The 18,072-nt window shown below is 37.1% G+C and overlaps 1 protein-coding gene across 4 annotated transcripts in view; it reads left to right on the top strand.

Moving 5' to 3' along the window:
- LOC119771504 overlaps positions 1-14,206 on the top strand; it is a 43,508-nt gene extending 29,302 nt beyond the window's left edge. For 3 of the 4 annotated variants that reach the window (XM_038267537.1, XM_038267536.1, XM_038267534.1), the window contains 11 exons: positions 1,406-1,526; positions 1,728-1,886; positions 2,498-2,615; positions 2,925-2,989; positions 4,354-4,479; positions 4,577-4,671; positions 4,743-4,898; positions 4,983-5,173; positions 8,708-8,837; positions 12,491-12,684; positions 13,770-14,206. In XM_038267537.1, coding sequence (XP_038123465.1) covers positions 1,406-1,526; positions 1,728-1,886; positions 2,498-2,615; positions 2,925-2,989; positions 4,354-4,479; positions 4,577-4,671; positions 4,743-4,898; positions 4,983-5,173; positions 8,708-8,837; positions 12,491-12,684; positions 13,770-13,974 — 1,560 coding nt within the window. In that variant the 3' untranslated portion in view covers positions 13,975-14,206. The remainder of the gene's footprint in view (positions 1-1,405; positions 1,527-1,727; positions 1,887-2,497; positions 2,616-2,924; positions 2,990-4,353; positions 4,480-4,576; positions 4,672-4,742; positions 4,899-4,982; positions 5,174-8,707; positions 8,838-12,490; positions 12,685-13,769) is intronic. The other variant, XM_038267535.1, reaches the window with a different exon arrangement.
- The last annotated feature ends 3,866 nt before the right edge of the window (positions 14,207-18,072 follow it).

Raw genomic sequence — 18,072 nt, 5'->3', positions numbered from 1 at the left:
GGTTAGTCTTGTAGATTTTATCAGAACACTTGAGGCAGATATCCAAAATACAAAATACTGAGAACCAAAAAATAGGATATGTCAGGGAAAACTCACATGGGGAACCAGAGATGGGGAGGTTACTAAACAGAAACAAATAAGCACTGAGTGACTGCAGAGATGGTTTATATATAGAGAGACTGAACCAAAACAGGCTAATCAGCAGATTGGGAGCAGGTGTGAGTGGAACCAACTAGAGGGAAGCCAAGGAAGCAATCACAAGGGGGCAACAGAGGGTAACTCAAGAACTAAACACTGACAGAAAACAACTACAAAATCAAAGAAACTAAGAATAAACCCAAACAGAAGGTAGAACCCTTAGAAACAGGACACAGATCTGATACGCGTAAAGAACGGTGCTGGAATGAATAAAACAAGTTACTGCTACATTTCTAAGTTACCCCAACCTTAATCCAATAGTAAATAGATGGGCTATGCATAATGGGGATCTATTTCAGGAAATCAACTTATTTTCGAAGCATTCGATCGAACATCCAGTCAATTTTAACAAAGTATATTGATGAATATCAACTAAATTATATTTGGTTTTATGTAACTTAAGGAATTTTATTCAAATGCTGGTAGCAATTTATTAAATATATTTGTCCCAAAGAGGATTAGAAAAAAATCCCTCCAAAATTCACATTCCTGTCTTGTATTAAATCTTTCAACCCTGGTAAAGGAAATATTCACATAAATCATTAAAATACTAATTCGTATTAGTAGAACTGTAATAATCCCTCATCAGAGGGAGAGATGATGATCCTACGAAACCAAGAAAACACTTCTCAACAAGGTTGCTTTAGTACTCAAGGCTGTTTGTGTTTTTATTGCATGGCAAATATTTTAACTAGGTATAACATGTCTTAGCTTGCTTATACAGCACAGTCATACACATTTCCAATAAGGCGGTGTCGCAGTCAATGACAGCTCTGGAATTTTCCTGCTTTATCTTGAAGTGTTGCTTCAGTCAAGTAGCAAAAGTGAAAGAATCATATCCTGCATTTTTCTTTGTCAGGGGAAACACCCCATTAACTCCTATAGAGTAAGAAATTAGTAAAATTGTGAAAGTCATGTAATTCTATTATATTAGAGAACTTACATGTTTATTCTGGTTAAAAATGTGTATTTGCATTAGAATTGTTCCAGCTTTACAAAACATCTTATCCCTGTAGTTCAGCAAACCATATATAAACATAAGGCCATGGATAAATGGATAACATTTTAGATTAGTGACTAATGTACTGTCATAGTAATTCTTATTATTTACAGATGATGGTATAGATAACCTATTTGCTTAGAGGGATGATTATGTAGATGGTGTTTTGCAGTGCAGTGATTCTTAAAAGATATTTCCTGTATGCAGGATTTCTCTCTCCAGGATTTATACAAGCAAAAGGCCAAATCCTTGAGTGAGCTGAGCACAGAGGAGGTCTGCCAGTGGTTTACCAGTATTGGACTGGAAAAATGTCTCCCTTTCATCAGAGGTAACACATATTTTGACTCTCATAAACTGTGCATTGCAAAAATAATGCTTTGTAATGAATCATAACATGATTTCCTTTTATACAAATCTGTCATTGTTAGGACTGTTTTCTTTGTCATATAGCAAAAAGATAGTTGGTTGGAAAACATCAAGAACTTCTTCATGTATGTTTGTTTACAATGCTTACTTTCTTCTCTCTTAGAGGCTAAACTGTGTGGATCGGACATAGCTTCAGTTGATGTCAGCACTCTGGACATCCTCCATATCAGCTCACTGGAGGACAAGGAGCGATTACTGTCAGCTATTTATAAGGAGCTCCACCCCCCCAGCACCATCACTCAGACAATTGACTCTTTGCTTGGTATATATATCACCTCATTAACTGTTGATATCCCAATCAAATTTTTTTTTTCAAATACCAATTACAATCAGTGCCATATGTTTCCTTTTAAAAACACATTTTTTCCTTCAAAAAGAGTCGTAAGATTCAATGTAATGCAAGGCTCATGTTTCCAATTAATTTTGAACAAATTCAAAATTATTTTGCTGCCTTATAAACTTAGTTTTCCTTTAAACATCTTAAACGTTGATGGCAGTTGTTTTAAGTTCCTTTTGAAGATTGCACAGAGCAGTTCACATGACACTGCATCCAAGAGAGTCACTCTTTAATTGTGAACACCATTTAGGATTGTTAGAAAAAAGTATTGTCTTTGGTCATAATAACTATGTTCATGGCCTTTTATTAATTTTACAAACTATGCAATTTGGTTGTAAAATATGCATTGGTTCCAACCCTTTGGCTAACATTACGGTTGTGGCTAACAAAATTACAGGCAGAACTCCAACAACTGGGAGTTCAGTTTGGTAATGAACTCGGTCATTTAAAAATGCCTTGACTGGGATATCAAACCTTTAACATAGAAAAAATCTAGACTATAAATCAGTGTTGCCTGATGTTTCTTTTTTACCCAGAGTCTTTAGGACCAAGTAATGTAGAGACATTCACTGCAGCTTTGGGATCCATGAGCAGGTCCACATCCTCTCCCCATGTAAGCTGTTTGAGTATGAATCAACGCTCTTTTAAGCTCAGGTAAAGTTAATACACTCAATGAACATTTTCACAAAACCAAACAAAGGTACAGCATCTCTGTTGCCTCTCTTTTTATATTTTTTTGAAGACATAGGTTATTTAAATACAAACTAAAACTTTTTATGTTATTTTCTACAAAGAAAACAACCAAACAAAATGAAAAAGAAACCAGCTAATATTATTTAACACTGTTTTTTTAGATATATTATTTAATACCTGCTGGTACTGTTAACTGAAATACTTCCCAAAACCACACCACAATATTACAAAACAAAGTGTTGATTTTAATCTCGTGGTCTTGTTTGACAGCAGAAACAACAGTCAAAACCTTACGACATCAAGGAGTTCACAGATGATAGAGATCACAATTAATGGTAAGTCAACAAAGTTGTTCTAGACCTAAATACTGAATATCTTATTAACAGGAACATAAATGACAAAGAGACACATAAGTATTTTCACACCTTTCACTTGTACACAGTTTTCCATATTGCCAACTTTTATGATTTATTGAAATTGTATTTAATAGAAAAAAGAAGCTACTAACTGCCCCCAACCATCAGTAATTAAACTCCATCTGAAAGTAATATGGTTTCAGTATAATTTCTGTTAAAGAAATCTAGTAAACAAACAACATCATGAACTCCAAGCGGCACCTGCAAGGTCAGGGATAAAGTTTTTTAGAACCTTTCAAAACTGTGAATATCTCTTAGATTACTGTTCAACCCATCACCTAAAAAGAGCATGAAATAACTAAAAAATAACTAAAAAACAGCAAGGACAGAGAAAGCATAGATCACTAGCTTAGGTGGGGGAATCTGTTGAAAGACATTTTTTTGTGTGTATTACAATCTATGTCTTAAATAAAAATTTAATTCAATTAAAATTTTCTAACCAATTGTGGCATTTTTGAAAAAGCAGGAAGAAAAACATTTTTTTTTTTTTTTATGGAAACCATATGTCGTCTCATTTGCATTTTGTCCATTCATTGCCATGTATGCGAATACAACCATGCAGACAGGCCGTCTTGTCAGCTGAAATGATGGCCTAGTTCAAAATATGAACTTCCTGATGCTTGATGCTGTGGGGGGAGATATAAATGACTCAATCAATCACTCAATTAATCTTTATTGTCAACTAAAATTTGCGTTGCAATTGACATTTCAGTTTCAGTACAAGCCCTTCATCACATATATCACATGCATTGGGGGGGTCCAGAATTAATAGGAAGATAAATTTGACCCCTCAGACAAAAAAATCCAAACATTCAGCCGGAGAAGAAGGAATAGCCTAGTCACAACTCCAGATCCAAATCAAACTGATATGTAGCAAGTATATTTTAAAAAGAGGATGTTTACAGACATTCCATCCCACCTGCCTAAAGCTTAGCAATTTTGTAAAACAAGAAAAAAAAAGAGTTTCTGCATCTGGAAGGTTAGTGGAGACATACTGTATCTAGAAGGCTCGCCACTGTAAAATTGGTTCTTTACTTCATTGTGGCTGGATGAAATTGAAAACTGTACTTTTCAAATATTGTAGTCAATCTCGTAATTTTAAAGTAATTGACATTAAATGTGGGGTTGTAATGTAAAAAAAGGCACGATGGGTATGAATCCTTTTGCAAGGCCCTAGAAGCAACATAATTCTAATGTCTGCTCAGCAGTTTTGAGCTTTCTTGATGAATTATTGTTTAATTTTAAATATCTTAAATAACTCAAGAGTCATGTATATCTTGCAGCATCAGAGCGTATTGTTCATCTCAGAACTCCAAAGGAAACAACAGTGGGAAAAATCATGGACTCGTGTATGAAAATGCTTGGACCGGATGGTGATAAGACCCTATTCACACTAAAAGAAAAGCAAGGTGCAAAACTAACCAGGCACATTCCATGTATTTTTAAAAGGCATACAGTTTAATAACGGAACAAGAGTCTTGATATAATTGAGTGTTTTCATTACAGATTCCATTGATGAGCTCTCCCTGGACCAGCAAATAGGAGTCTTACTGAAAACACCTTTAGAGAACACACAGCTGGAGCTGCATCTGTGTAAAAAGGTCCTGAAATTTGACATTGCATTTACACTTTTTACAGCATGCAAAACATTGAACTCCCTCTTAAATTACAGGACAAGCAATTGATTTCTATATCACAACCAAGTCCAGAAATTGATAGTGAAAAAGGCAACATCAACAAAAACACCCAGGTGAACCAGCCAGGAAAAGAAGAGAGAATCCAGGAGCTAAACCAACAAGTGGACTCTCTGCAGAATGTCATCCTGCAGGTCTGAATCTCCATTTTAAAATGCAAATACAGCTTTTCATTAATAGTAAGGACTATAGTTAAGTGGCACATTTCACTCCTGAAGGTCCAGGAGCTTCACCACGACCTGGTAGCATTTTGCGCAGAGATAAAGAACATGGATCCAAATGCTAACCTGGACAAGCTGGGTTCTGCTGAGCTGAAACAGAGGCTTGAGATGGTTAACAGCCAGTTGGAGGAGAAAAGGCAGAGGCTGCAGATCCTCAGGGACAACAACTCAGCCGCTCATAAAAGCAGGTAGGTGAAATATCTTTGTAAAGGTGCTCTGACCTCAGAATACAATCATACAAGAAACTCTCCTCTTTAAGAGACACCTCTGTGTGCTTTACATTTTTACAGTCAAGAAATAAAGCATTTTACTTGATTATTTGAAACATCAAAACTAATTTTTTAATTGATATGAGAGATAATCATGTCATTAACAAAAAAAAAACAGAAATAATGAAATCATTTTCTTTTACAATATTGAAGAGAGTACAAAAAGAACCTTCCCTTTTATTAGATTTATTTTCTTTCTGTCTTTATATCATGCTAAAATCCATCCATCCATTATCTGACATGCTTGTCCCCATTGGGGTCGCGAGGGGTGCTGGTGCCTATCTCCAGCTGTCTACGGGCGAGAGGCGGGTTACACACTGGACAGGTTGCCAGGGCAACACAGAGACAAACAGCATATACAACCATTCACGCACACACTCACACCTAAGGAGAATCTAGAGAAGCCAATTAACCTAACAGTCATGTTTTTGGGAGGAAGCCAGAGTACCCAGAGAGAGCCCACACATGCTCAAGGAGAACATGCAAACTCAATGCAGAAAGACCCAGGGCCGGGAATCGAACCCACAACCTTTTTGCTGCAAGGCAGCAGTGCTGCCTGCTGCAGAGCAAGATATAAAAAGCTATTTTCAAATGATGAATTCATTCATTCAGAGAAAAAAATGTAACCAAACTATTCAGTCCCTGTAAAAAGTATAATCACTCTTCTTCTAGAATTATGAAACAACGATTGACTAGATATTTTTATTCAATTTACCAAGGCACACCCAGACTATATAACTGGCAAACCTGTGTTGCTCAAAACAATTAAACAGATCCCATCTGATGTATAAAATCAACTTTTTAGGTTTGTGCCTTGTTACATCTGGTGTAAAATTGAGAACGGCAATTTATATAATCTGGTGACAGCGTGACGATCTGAGGCTGCGTGGCTGATTTAGGCCTGGCCGGGAATAACCAGGAATTCTGTTCTCCAGCAGATATCCTAAACGACAGGGGTTGCCTGTCAGTTTATATAATCTCTACCTCACTTGGATCATGAGGTAAAACATGATTTAATGTAGAAAGGATAGTCCAGGCATGAAAGGGTTAAAATAATCAGTTAATATTCGAAAACCCTCCATTGTGGCTGATATCAAACAGTTGTTCAAAGATTAACTATAACACTTTAACACTTTTAAACTTGATGAGAGATTATGACACAAGGTGTCACATAAGAACCTTTTATATAATAATAATAGACCATTAATTTGTCCTATAGAGATACTTTGAATTTGTATTATTTCCATTTTGATAAATTCTTTCATTAAATTGAATTAAAGTTTTTTTGAGTTTTTTTATTTTTTTTATTTAGTGAGATTTTGTTTTGTGCTGATATTTGTTTGAAAATTCGAAAAAGGAAGTAGCTAGATCCATAAAGCTGTTTTGACATTTATTAGTGATAGCATAGATTTCTTTAACAGCAGTGTGTGTGGCCATGTGTCTGTTAAATATTGGAGACAATTTCCCAGGAATAGGCTACATATTGGGAATGTATAGGTAGTTGCGGGGAACAATGACTGTTTCCCATGAGGAAATGTTCTCTTCGAGGGATGGGGATGAGGTTAAGGACTGAGGTATGAATTGAGTTTAGGTTAGGTTTGGGTTTCGGCATATGTTGGTAATGGTTAGGGTCAGGGTTAGGGTCAGGGCATAGAAATGAGTGATAAATGAATGGAAGTCTATGGAAAGTCCACACAAGTGTGACACAACATGTGTGTTTACATTTAAGTACTGTATCAATAGGCTTTTTAGAATTTGCTAGCAGATAAATATCAAAATATTACCACATTTCCCATGGAAGATAAAGAGTAACAGCTTATAAATAAAAATAAAGCACATTCCTTTTATCTAGTTAGCCTCTGTTTTTCTCTGTTGGGGATCTTTTAATATTTTTTTTTAAGGGGATTACTGGACCTACATCTTGTTACGACTCAGAAGAGTAACCCAGTATTCAGGCAAGACAAGCATTGGAATAACTTCAAAAGCATTTATTTAAAAACCACACAGTCTGCGTATCCTCAGCAGCTAGGGTGTCTTAAGGAAGGTAACTCTATAATGGGGAAACACAGGTTAGTGACCACAAAAAGGACAATCTGAACTTGTGAGTCACTAACCTGTTTTAGAGCCCAAAGAACGAGATGGATGTCAGCCGGTCAGCTGACCAGACACAGTGGTTGCTGCACAGAGAGCTCCAAAAGGCCAAGCCTTTAAGGACATAGAACTGACAGATCCGAACAGATGAAGGACAGGTCAGGCAAACAGATCAGAACAGGTGCAGGTAGGCTCAAACGTCCGAAGAGAGAAACAGGTTAGGATAAGTCAAATCAGAACATAATAATTAATGCTAGAATAACTCTTCCCTAAGGCTCAAGAATAATCTGGCACTGACAACTGGGAGCAAGCAACAGAAGCAGGAGCACTTAGATCAAATGAGCAGTGATGAGAAAACCAGGCAGAATTGGACATGTGAATGAAATGAGCAATAAAGCCAGTCATCAGTAACAAGATCATGACACATGTCTTTCCAGATTTATTTATTTTACTCCCTGCCAGTTTTTAAATCACAGTATGAAAAATATTGTTGAACACGGTTCTTCTTGAATAAAACTTGCATGAGCATTCCCTTAAATCTCCTGTTAGGATGAGCCTTTCATCAATTTTGCAATACTGAATTATATAAACTGGTCAGTTATCAATGTGCAGATTTTTCAGTTTTCCCATAAAATACAATACAAAACTGTGTGTTTGTGTAGAGTTTTTATAGTTCTCCTCACAATGATTTCCACTATTTCTCAAAGCATGTCTTAAGTTTTATTGTCTGTAATCCTTTTCAGGTTGTCCATGGATTTTATTATTTTCTTAAGTAAAAAAACAATGAAGAAATTTAAAAGGATTACTAAACCCCTTAGATTTATTCACATACTAAATCTACTCTCATCTTAGCCAAAGCAAGTCTTCATGTTCAGGTATTTCTGCTACTTATTTTCATTTACATAATGGCACAAATGTAAATTAAGCTTTTATTAATTTAGAGCTGTTTAATAGATTGCCATATATTTCCCACACCTTTTATATTATTTTTTTCCAGGAGAAAGTTTATATCTGTTATATCTTTTTAGCCATTATATTTTTTTCTAAAACTTTTGTATGTACTTGTCTTGTTATCTCTATCTCCTCCGTGCACCAGCTGCTTGGATTATCAGAACACCAACATTGTTTTGATTGTATAAAAGTTAAGAGTATTCCCTTGGTGGGCCCAGTGATGTGTGCATCTTTTTTTTTATTATTATTGTGATTGAAAGTGTGTTATACTTCTTTAACTCATGTTAAATTAAAATAGACTCTAACCATAGTAGAAAATGTTTATCTGTATCTGATAATTTAGCAAATTTTATGTGACCATATGAATATACGTCTGTCACAGTCAATTAAATGTGCTCTCCTTCCATTTAGACAACTGGAGGTTCGTTTGCTGGAAAAGATGAAGTTAAACTGCCAAGTGTTTAAGGAGGAAATTATAATTGTACATCTTAATCGTCAAGCTGCTAATCTCCTGAATGCCTGGCAAGGAAGCTGCATGAAGGTACTGAAGGTACAATTAGTGCCTTTTATCGAATGCTTGTATCATTGTAGAGTTTAATTCACACATTTAGAAAGGGCCTTGGGCTCAGTCAGTTGAGTTTAATCAACAGCATACGAATGACAGTGGCACCAATATGTGGGAAAGTTCTATCGTCTGAGACGGAGAATGTTTTCATTTCCAAAAATAAACACTGAGAAACTGATACTGTATGTGCACCAAAACAAGTGCAGATACTGGGAGAGGCATGTCTGGAATGGAATAATAAGACCATTTCAGCACAAGAACAGTCAAATTTGGTGCTTTTGCAAAAAATTGCTTTTGAGCTATTCTTAACTGTTTTAGAGAAACTTGCATAACTAGCCTTATTTCTTCTCAGACATTCCTGATCTGGTGCATAAATCAATTTGCGAGGCAATGTGAAGGTTTCTTTGTATACTTGGATGTTTAAATCTTAAGCAAGTTAGCAGAGTAAAACAAGGTGGTCATGGCTATTTTAGAAGGGAGGCCATGAATCAAAACTGTTGTTGAATTGACAAAAAGGCTCAGTATTGTATCAAAGATCATACATCATAAAATTTTAAAGCAAGAAACCAGAAAACACTGGAATTATGTGACAGCACCAGGACCAAAATGGCAGTCTAAAAGTCTTTTACTCTGCATGGGCTGTATATAGTTAACACGTAAAAGAGGTAAATGATCATCTTTCCAGGAAACCCTTGTTTTCCCACTGATTTAAAATGCTTGATATTCTGAACTGCATTGTGAAACATTACTCTTTTTCTACAACATACTGTATAGCCACAGAAGTGGGTCTAAAGACTGTTGGAGCAACCATAGGTTTTGTTTGTTAGCATGAAGTTTAGCAGGAAAAATTATTAGCTGTAGCAACATCAAAGTTTCTCAGTGTGTGAGCTAAACTGAGGAAAGAACATCTAAACAAATTCTATTAAAACTCTAGATATTTAGCTCCCCTTGCAAATTTTGCATGTATATAAGTTGCTCTAAGCTCATTTTAAAACCTAGACTTGTGTATATTGAGACAAATGTCCTGCACAATCTGCATGATAACAGATTTCATGACAAATATTGTAGGTTGGCATCAGAGTAAGAATGCCTGTCAGAAATGGAGCAGTAAAAATGTATAATGTGCAGATAAAACATACAACCGGGAACCGGTGTGGTGAGACTCCAAGATACTGTGTTTAGACGCTGTCTCTTCTGGCCTACTCCATTTCAGTCCTTACTCAATCATCAATAAATGGACACTTTCTATCACAATTCTTATCTTATTGTGTAATGAATGCACTAAAGTCTGAGTTTAGTGTTGTGCACTAAGCTGTTACTCCTTAGAGACTTTTGGTGTCCAAGGTACCTTGTGCTTAATTGTTTTACTTAAATTTTTCTCTACTTTCTTTTCAATTTTTCTATAAAACTAACAACTGTGAGTTGCAAGAATGGATGGATGATATATCTGAGCAAAAGCATAAAGCCTTTCCTTTTATAAGAACAAGCAGACAGAGCAATCATTTAGATGAACATGCAGTGTTTACTGAGAAAAGGATGTTTAGCACTGACATTTGAGAGCCTGTGACCATACCAACAATGGAATGCATGTGACAAAGGCTACTGGGAGAGTGAAATTGAGAAATGGGCCAGTATGTGTAAAACTATCTGCATCTATCCCCCAGTGGAGCTCCCCTTCTTTTTTAACGTGGCTCTTTTATCTCGTCGGTGAAGCCCTAACGAGATGCCATGAAAGGACACACGCGGCTTTGGCTTTGAAAGGTGCCCCGTGTCACATTGCCGCCCCCGGGCCACACTTTTTTAGGTGCTGAGTTTGTGGGAAAAGCAGCAGCACTAATGTTTATCATATGACCTAATCAGAGTTAACACACAGGTCAGAGCCAAGGAGCAGTCTGGGAACTAGATAGAGCTGCTGTTCAAATAAGGAACAGACCGCCCAGTGTTTAGTCCTTGTAGGCTGCCCTGAATTTCAAACAATAAGGAAATATTTCATCATCTGTAGTCTAATCACCAGGATCGCCTGCAACTGGAGAGCATCAATAAAGCAGCTGAGAGGGGAAGGGGGGGTGGGCAGTGGGGGCTCAGAGAAAAACAGAGAGACTCAGGGGTGAAGGGTGAGAACATCAAATGGGAAATGACTTTAAATAAGCCGTTTAGCTTTGATGGTTTAAAAACTTTTGATGGACAGTAGTAGAGAGGAAATCTGAAAAATTATGGGTTTATCCTTTAGTAAGTCCTTTTTCTAGATGGAGGGATTTAGGGCATCTTAAGTTTTAAATTAACTGCACCCCTGCTAGGTTATCTTTCTCCCTTTCATTATCTTTGCAGAATAATTCCTGATGTTTTTACTGCCTTTGGATTGGATTTGTGGAAATGTGCCATTGTTTTGCCTCAGGTAGGCAGGGATTTTATTAAAACCTGCACAAACAAGAAGAATATGAAAAGAAAAGTCCTCAGGTTCTTGGAGTATGACCAAAACTGAACAAGCTGGATGAAAAAAGATGCATATTAGAGTTTTGTCGAGGGGCTTTGGCTGCGTTTCCGTTGATATATCCTGTCTGGCCCACTTGTCTACAGAGACAGAAGCTTTAGCTTTGACCCCTGACCCTTGCAAGGCGGCAGCTATTGCTGCAAGGCATTCACACGCCATGTGGGGGAAGAGAGGAGTATGCCAAGAGGCTGGATAAAGGGCCCGTTGGAATTCAGTGGTCAGACTCACAAGTTATTTCTGATTCCTGCAAGCTACTTGTGGCATGATCTCTTTTAGAGCTAATCATTATATCTTGGTGGTCGACTGACTTTGACGCAGGCACAGTATTTATCTCTTGGGAACTTTCTTGTACTGTAGTGGTGTGTTTAACTTAAGGAGGTGATAGCTGGATTATTTTCATAACTCAGTAGTATGTAACAGGTCTAACTGACAGTTTATACAACAATAAGAGTCAGAGTGCCTCTGTCACCACATAAATAGAGATTTGTTCTGAGAGCTAAACTGACATTAATAGTTATCAGCTTTGTGATGGAATTCCCCAAGCTCAGTGACATTTTTTGTTTGTGTGTGTGCAAAGATTTTTCTCCAGGAAGTAAAAAAAAAAAGCTTATAATAAATCATGCAGCACTTTTAGGTGCATCTAGAAACTTTCTTAGACAGATAATGAGAACACCTGCATCAACACAAAATATGGTAGTGGCAGCATCATGCTGCCAGGATGCTTTTCTCCAGCAGGAACAAAGAAGTGTAAGGGTTAAAGGGAAAACTGGATAAAGTTAAATATAAAGTATTTATGAGAGGTACACCCAGCTACAAAACAATTATAACTGATTAAAAGGTTTACTTTCTGTCAGGACAACAACACTAAATATAGAGCAATTTAGTTGCATCCAGTTGAACTGAGCTTAAGTTATAAAAGGATAACCAAAAACTATGTGCAGAACTGGTTGAGACATAATCTAAAATACTTGCAGGATAATTAGCAGGTGACACTACAAAGTATTGAAACAGGCGGTAAGAATCTACTAATCAGATCTGTATGTTCTTAAAATATAGGTGTGGACATGATTGTATGTTTCTATTGCATGCATTTGTGCAAATCTGCAGATATAGCATTTTTTGCTTCATGTCCTTTCAGGAGAAAGCTCAAAAAAAGACTTCAGACTTTAGCAGTTTGGGTCAGCTTGTGACCCCTCAGTCTCCAGCCATGCTAATGGTGGTGCAGGAGAAGCAGCTTCCTGACGGACATTATGGCTTTAAGTGTTGCCATAGAGATGGCAGTGGCCTGGTGGTGGTCAAGGCAGACAACTCTCACCTCTGTGTGGAGGACAGGTAATGAAGTAACAATCAAAAATAACAAAACTGTATTGAGCTAATAATCCAAGATTATTGAGTAAAGTGTCTTTATAGATTCATTTTGGCAAGTGAAAGCACGTTTTACTCATCTCACCCATTTCTTTCATCTGTGTTTTGTTTTACACTAAGTAGCCATGGAGACCCATTAAGTAATAGCCCCAAAACATGCAGCATAGTAATTTTAAACTTGGATGTGAAAGAGTGAAAATCAAAAGATCAAAATTATGATTATGAAAAAAAAAAAAAAATATATATATATATATATATATATATATATATATATATATATATATATATATATATATATATAGGGAAAAAAGTATTTTGCAAGTTCTCACTTCTCACTCTTAGAAATCAGGGGGGTCTGAAAGTGTCATCGTAGGTGCATGTCTACTGTGAGAGAAAAATTCTAGAGATCACAATGTATGATTTTTTTTAACTATTTATTTGCATTATACAGCTGCATTTAGTATTTGAACATGTGAGAAAAATCAATGTCAATAGTTGGTACAGTTGCCTTTGTTTGCAATTACAGAGGTCAAACATTTTTTTACCAGGTTTGCACACACTGCAGGAGTGATTTTGGCCTACTCCTTCACACAGATCTTCTCTAGATCGTTCAGGATTTCTGGGCGGTCCCTCCTGAGAAACACGAGTTTGAGCTCCGCCCAAAGATCCTCTATTGAGTTTAGGTCTGGAGACTAGCAAGGCCACGCCAGAATCTTGATATGCTTTTTACAGAGCCACTCCTTGGTTATCCTGGCTGTGTGCTTTGGGTCATTGTCATGTTGGAAGACCCAGCCTTGAGCCACCTTCAATGCTCTAACTGAAGGAGGTTGTTCCCCAAAATCTCATAATACATGGTCCCCAGCCATCCTCTCCTTGATACACAAATATAGCAACCACATAAATGTAATGGAAGCAGCACAACCAAGAGAAATTCTACAAAATGAAGAGAATGGATTTTTTGAAAAAATTAATACAGTTGAATAGAAGAAAATCAAAGTTTAGCTTGTAGATGTAGGTTAGAGCTTTAACTTATATCAATTTTTTTCCCTCAGACTGATGGAGGTGAATGGGGTGTCTGTGGTCAACGCTACCCTTGAAGAGCTAAATGATCTGCTACATGTAGGACCTTGTATTCAGATTGTCATTCTGCGCCAACCTCCACCTGCTCTGGTCTCTACTTGCTTCAAAAATGCTGTGGTCAGTCCAGATGGAGAATTCACAGGAACTCCCCCACAAAGAAAGGTGGTGGCCATCTAACTTCAAATAAAAAAGAAGAAGGAGGCAATACATGGGACATACAGTGGGGAATTGCAAATGTAGTGATGTCCGTTGAGTTATTCCAAATTTTGTAACCTTAGAATCACAAACCTCTGTGTATTGATTATAATTAATTGGATTTAATTGTCAAATGGAAGAAAGATGAACGAAAAATTTGGTAAGTGTGGCATGTATTTACTTTGATGCTGAAAAATAAAATCCTGTGCAACTACAGTAGTTGTATTAATCAGCCAGCATCTTAATCTGCTTAATATTGTGTGGCAAGAACAACCACTCCATATTTAAAGGAATCCTCCATCATAATGGCAAAAAATGTTGTTAGTATATTCATGCTCCGGGTACTCCTGTTACAGCAGGTTTGTTGGGAATTACATGAGAATCTTGGAGAAGACACCAACTATAGCTGCAGAATATCAGTCAAACAGGTAAATATGCAAATCTGGTAGGGACTAACCCCCCAACAACTTGCAGCATAAAGTACCAACAAATAGGGCACAGATACCAGTTTGAGAGCCAAACGTTTATTCAACTATTGTCACCCATTCCAGGTAGGCAATAAAAAGTTAAACTGGATTCACTATGTATTAGTCTTTCTCCTGATTCATAAAGGTATGCAGGAGATTGACAAAGCCATGACGGTAAATTTTACATCCAAGTAGTATGCAGTTCTTCATATATACACACACACACATCGATTTAAACAGATGGTATCAGTATGGTATCGGTATCGGCCAGGTATTGCACAGCCAGGTATTGGGTATTGGTATCGGGGGCCAGAAAATGGCAACACTCTTGATGCTGATGATGGTGCAACACTAGTATTATACCTTTTTTTTTTATCACTGTAAGAGCAGGACAATTCATGTCAAACACTAGGTTTGGTTTTGACTAAGAAAGTAAAAGAATAACTTGTTTAACTTGTATGTCTTAGAATGTAGCATTTTGCTTTTAAATGTATGTAAACCAGAAAGAAATACCTGTTAATTAATAGTAATAAAAGTATAATTTGTTCCTTAATATGATCCTCATCAGTGGGTGGAAACTAAAAGTAAATATTGACTCAAAAAAATTCTCTTTTTGCATTCTGGGTAATTATTTCCAAGCAAAGTACAGTGATAGTCTGACATGGTCAGGACACCCAAAAGGCTTTTTGCAAACTTTCATTCTGGAAATTGACACTTAAAGTTCCCTTGAATACTAACCCCAACAAATGTTTCTTAAATAAAAGGAGGTAGGGTCTTTGTTTGCAAGCCGTAACGTAATCCACTGCATTGCATGAATAAACCCTTGGGCCCGGAAGTAGCCTATTTATCAGCCCCCTTTCTTCCTGCTCTTGCTAAGTGGCAGTGGATCATGCATGTCTGACAGAAAGACAGCACAAACACTACCAAACCCTGACCCAGACCCCGAGGGGTCCAAAGAGCCTGAGAGGAAAAGTGAGGGACCGGTTTTGCCTGTCCCATGATGAGAAAGGTCACAGGTCAGTCACCAACACGTTTGTGTTTTAATGGTTTTCTAATCAAAGCCAAATGAGCTCTATATAATCCTGATGATGACAGAGGTGGCATTTTCTGCTTGCCAAAGAGAGCCACAGGGAGGGAGGAGTACAACGCTGGCAAAACTGGAAACGTGAGACTTCTTTAGAGGCATGAGAAATTGAGTTCCTCCACACTGCTTCTATCCTCTCGTTCAAATAAACCATAATACTATAACTCAAAAAATCTAACAATACGGTGAGAAGTATATTAAAGTTGTGCGCAATAGCAGGGGTTGGATACAAGATGCTGTGGGAAGGGAAACAATGGAGAGAAATTACTGATGATCATCCTCAGAGTCCAAATAGCTGTGTGAAAGCAGCAGTTAGTCTGGTCTTCTACTCATTTCAAAAGACATAGAAAGAAATTCACAGATCTGTAAAACAAAGCCACAAGAAGGCTGAGGAGAAGGAGAGAATGTGTCATGGCTGCCTTCATGGAAACAAATTAACACTGGAGAAAATGAGATGAAAATCCTATAAACACTCATTCTGGCGAGAGTAGAAAGAGATGAAGGGACTCCCTGTGACCAACGCAGCCCTCTGAACAAACGCTCACTCACTTTGATATTCCAGCTATAAAACCTTTGCATGCTGTCAATCCAACAGGCACAAGAAATCCATCTGGTGAGAGATTAAAAAAAGACAATGAAACACAACATTTCATTCAAGTCCGTAAAGAAATAGCACAGTATCTTTAAATATGAGGGTCAGAAAAAAGCATTTAATTGCTTATCAGCATTAGATAATTCCCCTCGCATCTTCTTTTTTTGTAGATTTAGATTATTTGGTCGAAGGGACTAAAGCTAAAGCTTGGACAGTAGAGGCCAAGTCAAAAGTAGACTTCTACCATTGTATTTTAAACTTCATAATTATATTCTCTTTATTAATATTACACTCACATATTTTTTATTTACTCTAAACCATTGTGATATTAAGTGGTTATTAACTGAGAGGACAATAACTGTTAATGTGGGAAATGAAGGTCTGAACTGCAGCAATATAATTTTATTGTGTGAAACACATACTGAACACATACGGATGCATAGAGAAACCACTTCACGCATAAATAAAACAGGATAATACTCAACAAAACAGTCTACTCAACAAAACAATATCAGAGGTCTACAATGTGTTTCAGTCTGAAACCGTGAAGAAATTGGTGGTAAAACTGAGCAAGGACTGCTTTACAATGGTTGGGGTGGGGGTTTGGGGTCAGAATTTTTAAAATCCAGTTTATTAGAGGTGCTGTCAAATTTATAAAAATCAGGTGGAGGGGTTGCAGATCTGATGATCTAAAATTTTACTTGCTGTCAAACCCATAAAGGTTTTACAAAACCTTTAAAGGACATAAATTCTACAATAAAATATATCAAGGTTTATTCCACAGTTATCAAGTCTTGATGCAAAGTTTTGGTACAGGTTCCAAAAAAGTAAAAAAAAACAATCCACTGGTCTTTGTTTCCAAATTTGAATATGTTTTTCTTTCCATCCAGGCAGCTTTTTCAATTAAAAATATCAGAAATAGCGTTGAGTTCAAGTCTTTATAGAATGGACCAAAGCAAATCATTGTTTTGACTTAGAAACATGCAAATTAAACCTGATGAATGTGTCAAGGTTTGGTTGTGGTTTGAGGACCCAAATGCAGAGGCAGAGAGGCTGAGGAGATTTCTTGTAGTTTAATGAGGCAAACAGTAAACAAAGAAAGGAATGCAAAAATCCAACTAATAATGAAAAGCAAACAAGAACTATGGAGACATCTGGGGAAACCAAACACGAGGAGCCTGGGAGAGACGAGGTAGGTGGACAACAGCATGGGAGCACAGCAAAGACAAGGAACCAACAAGGAGTGACAGCAGAGGGAGGGTATAAATGCTGACTGAGACAAAGGCAGGGTTAACGAGCTGACAAGGAGCAGGTGTGAGAGGAGACAACGAGGGAGCCAAGGGGAAAGGAACACACACAAGAGGGCAACAAAGGAAAACAACAGAAAAACCTGAGAAAATAAATCTAGAAACTACAACAAAATAGGAATTAAACCAATAAATCTAGAAAACAAGGAGCAATGTGAAACACAACAGAAACAAGACCATGACAGAATGGGGGTCGTTTTGTTTCTTTGTTAGCCTGTATTACAGGATTGTTTTTCAACTTTTTTGGAACGACTATGACCTGGATGACTGAGAATCTTCATCAGGATTTTGGTACCGGTTTACATGTAAAACATCAAATTATGATTATTTTTCTTTTAATTGTATGTTACTGTCTTGGATTTGTTTCTGTTAGTTGGCTTTACTCAGAGTAGAAACTTCTGCATAAACATGAACCCAACTCAAGCTAGACAATGTCATAAAGCTTAGGGAACTTGTTTCTATGTAAACCATAGCTTTAGGGGTTGTAGTTGTTTTAACACAGTATAAGCCCAATTTGGTTTAAGCTGCTTTTAGAATGGAGCCAAGGCTGAAGTTCAACTGAAGAAACTGATTGCTCTCCTATATCCACCTATGACACAGCCAATCAGCTTTGAATCACACCTCCATGAA

Source organism: Cyprinodon tularosa, unplaced genomic scaffold, assembly GCF_016077235.1.
Source record: "Cyprinodon tularosa strain WSP-4 unplaced genomic scaffold, ASM1607723v1 ctg676, whole genome shotgun sequence".
Classification (NCBI taxonomy): domain Eukaryota; kingdom Metazoa; phylum Chordata; class Actinopteri; order Cyprinodontiformes; family Cyprinodontidae; genus Cyprinodon; species Cyprinodon tularosa.
This window is presented reverse-complemented; position numbering and strand designations above follow the sequence as displayed.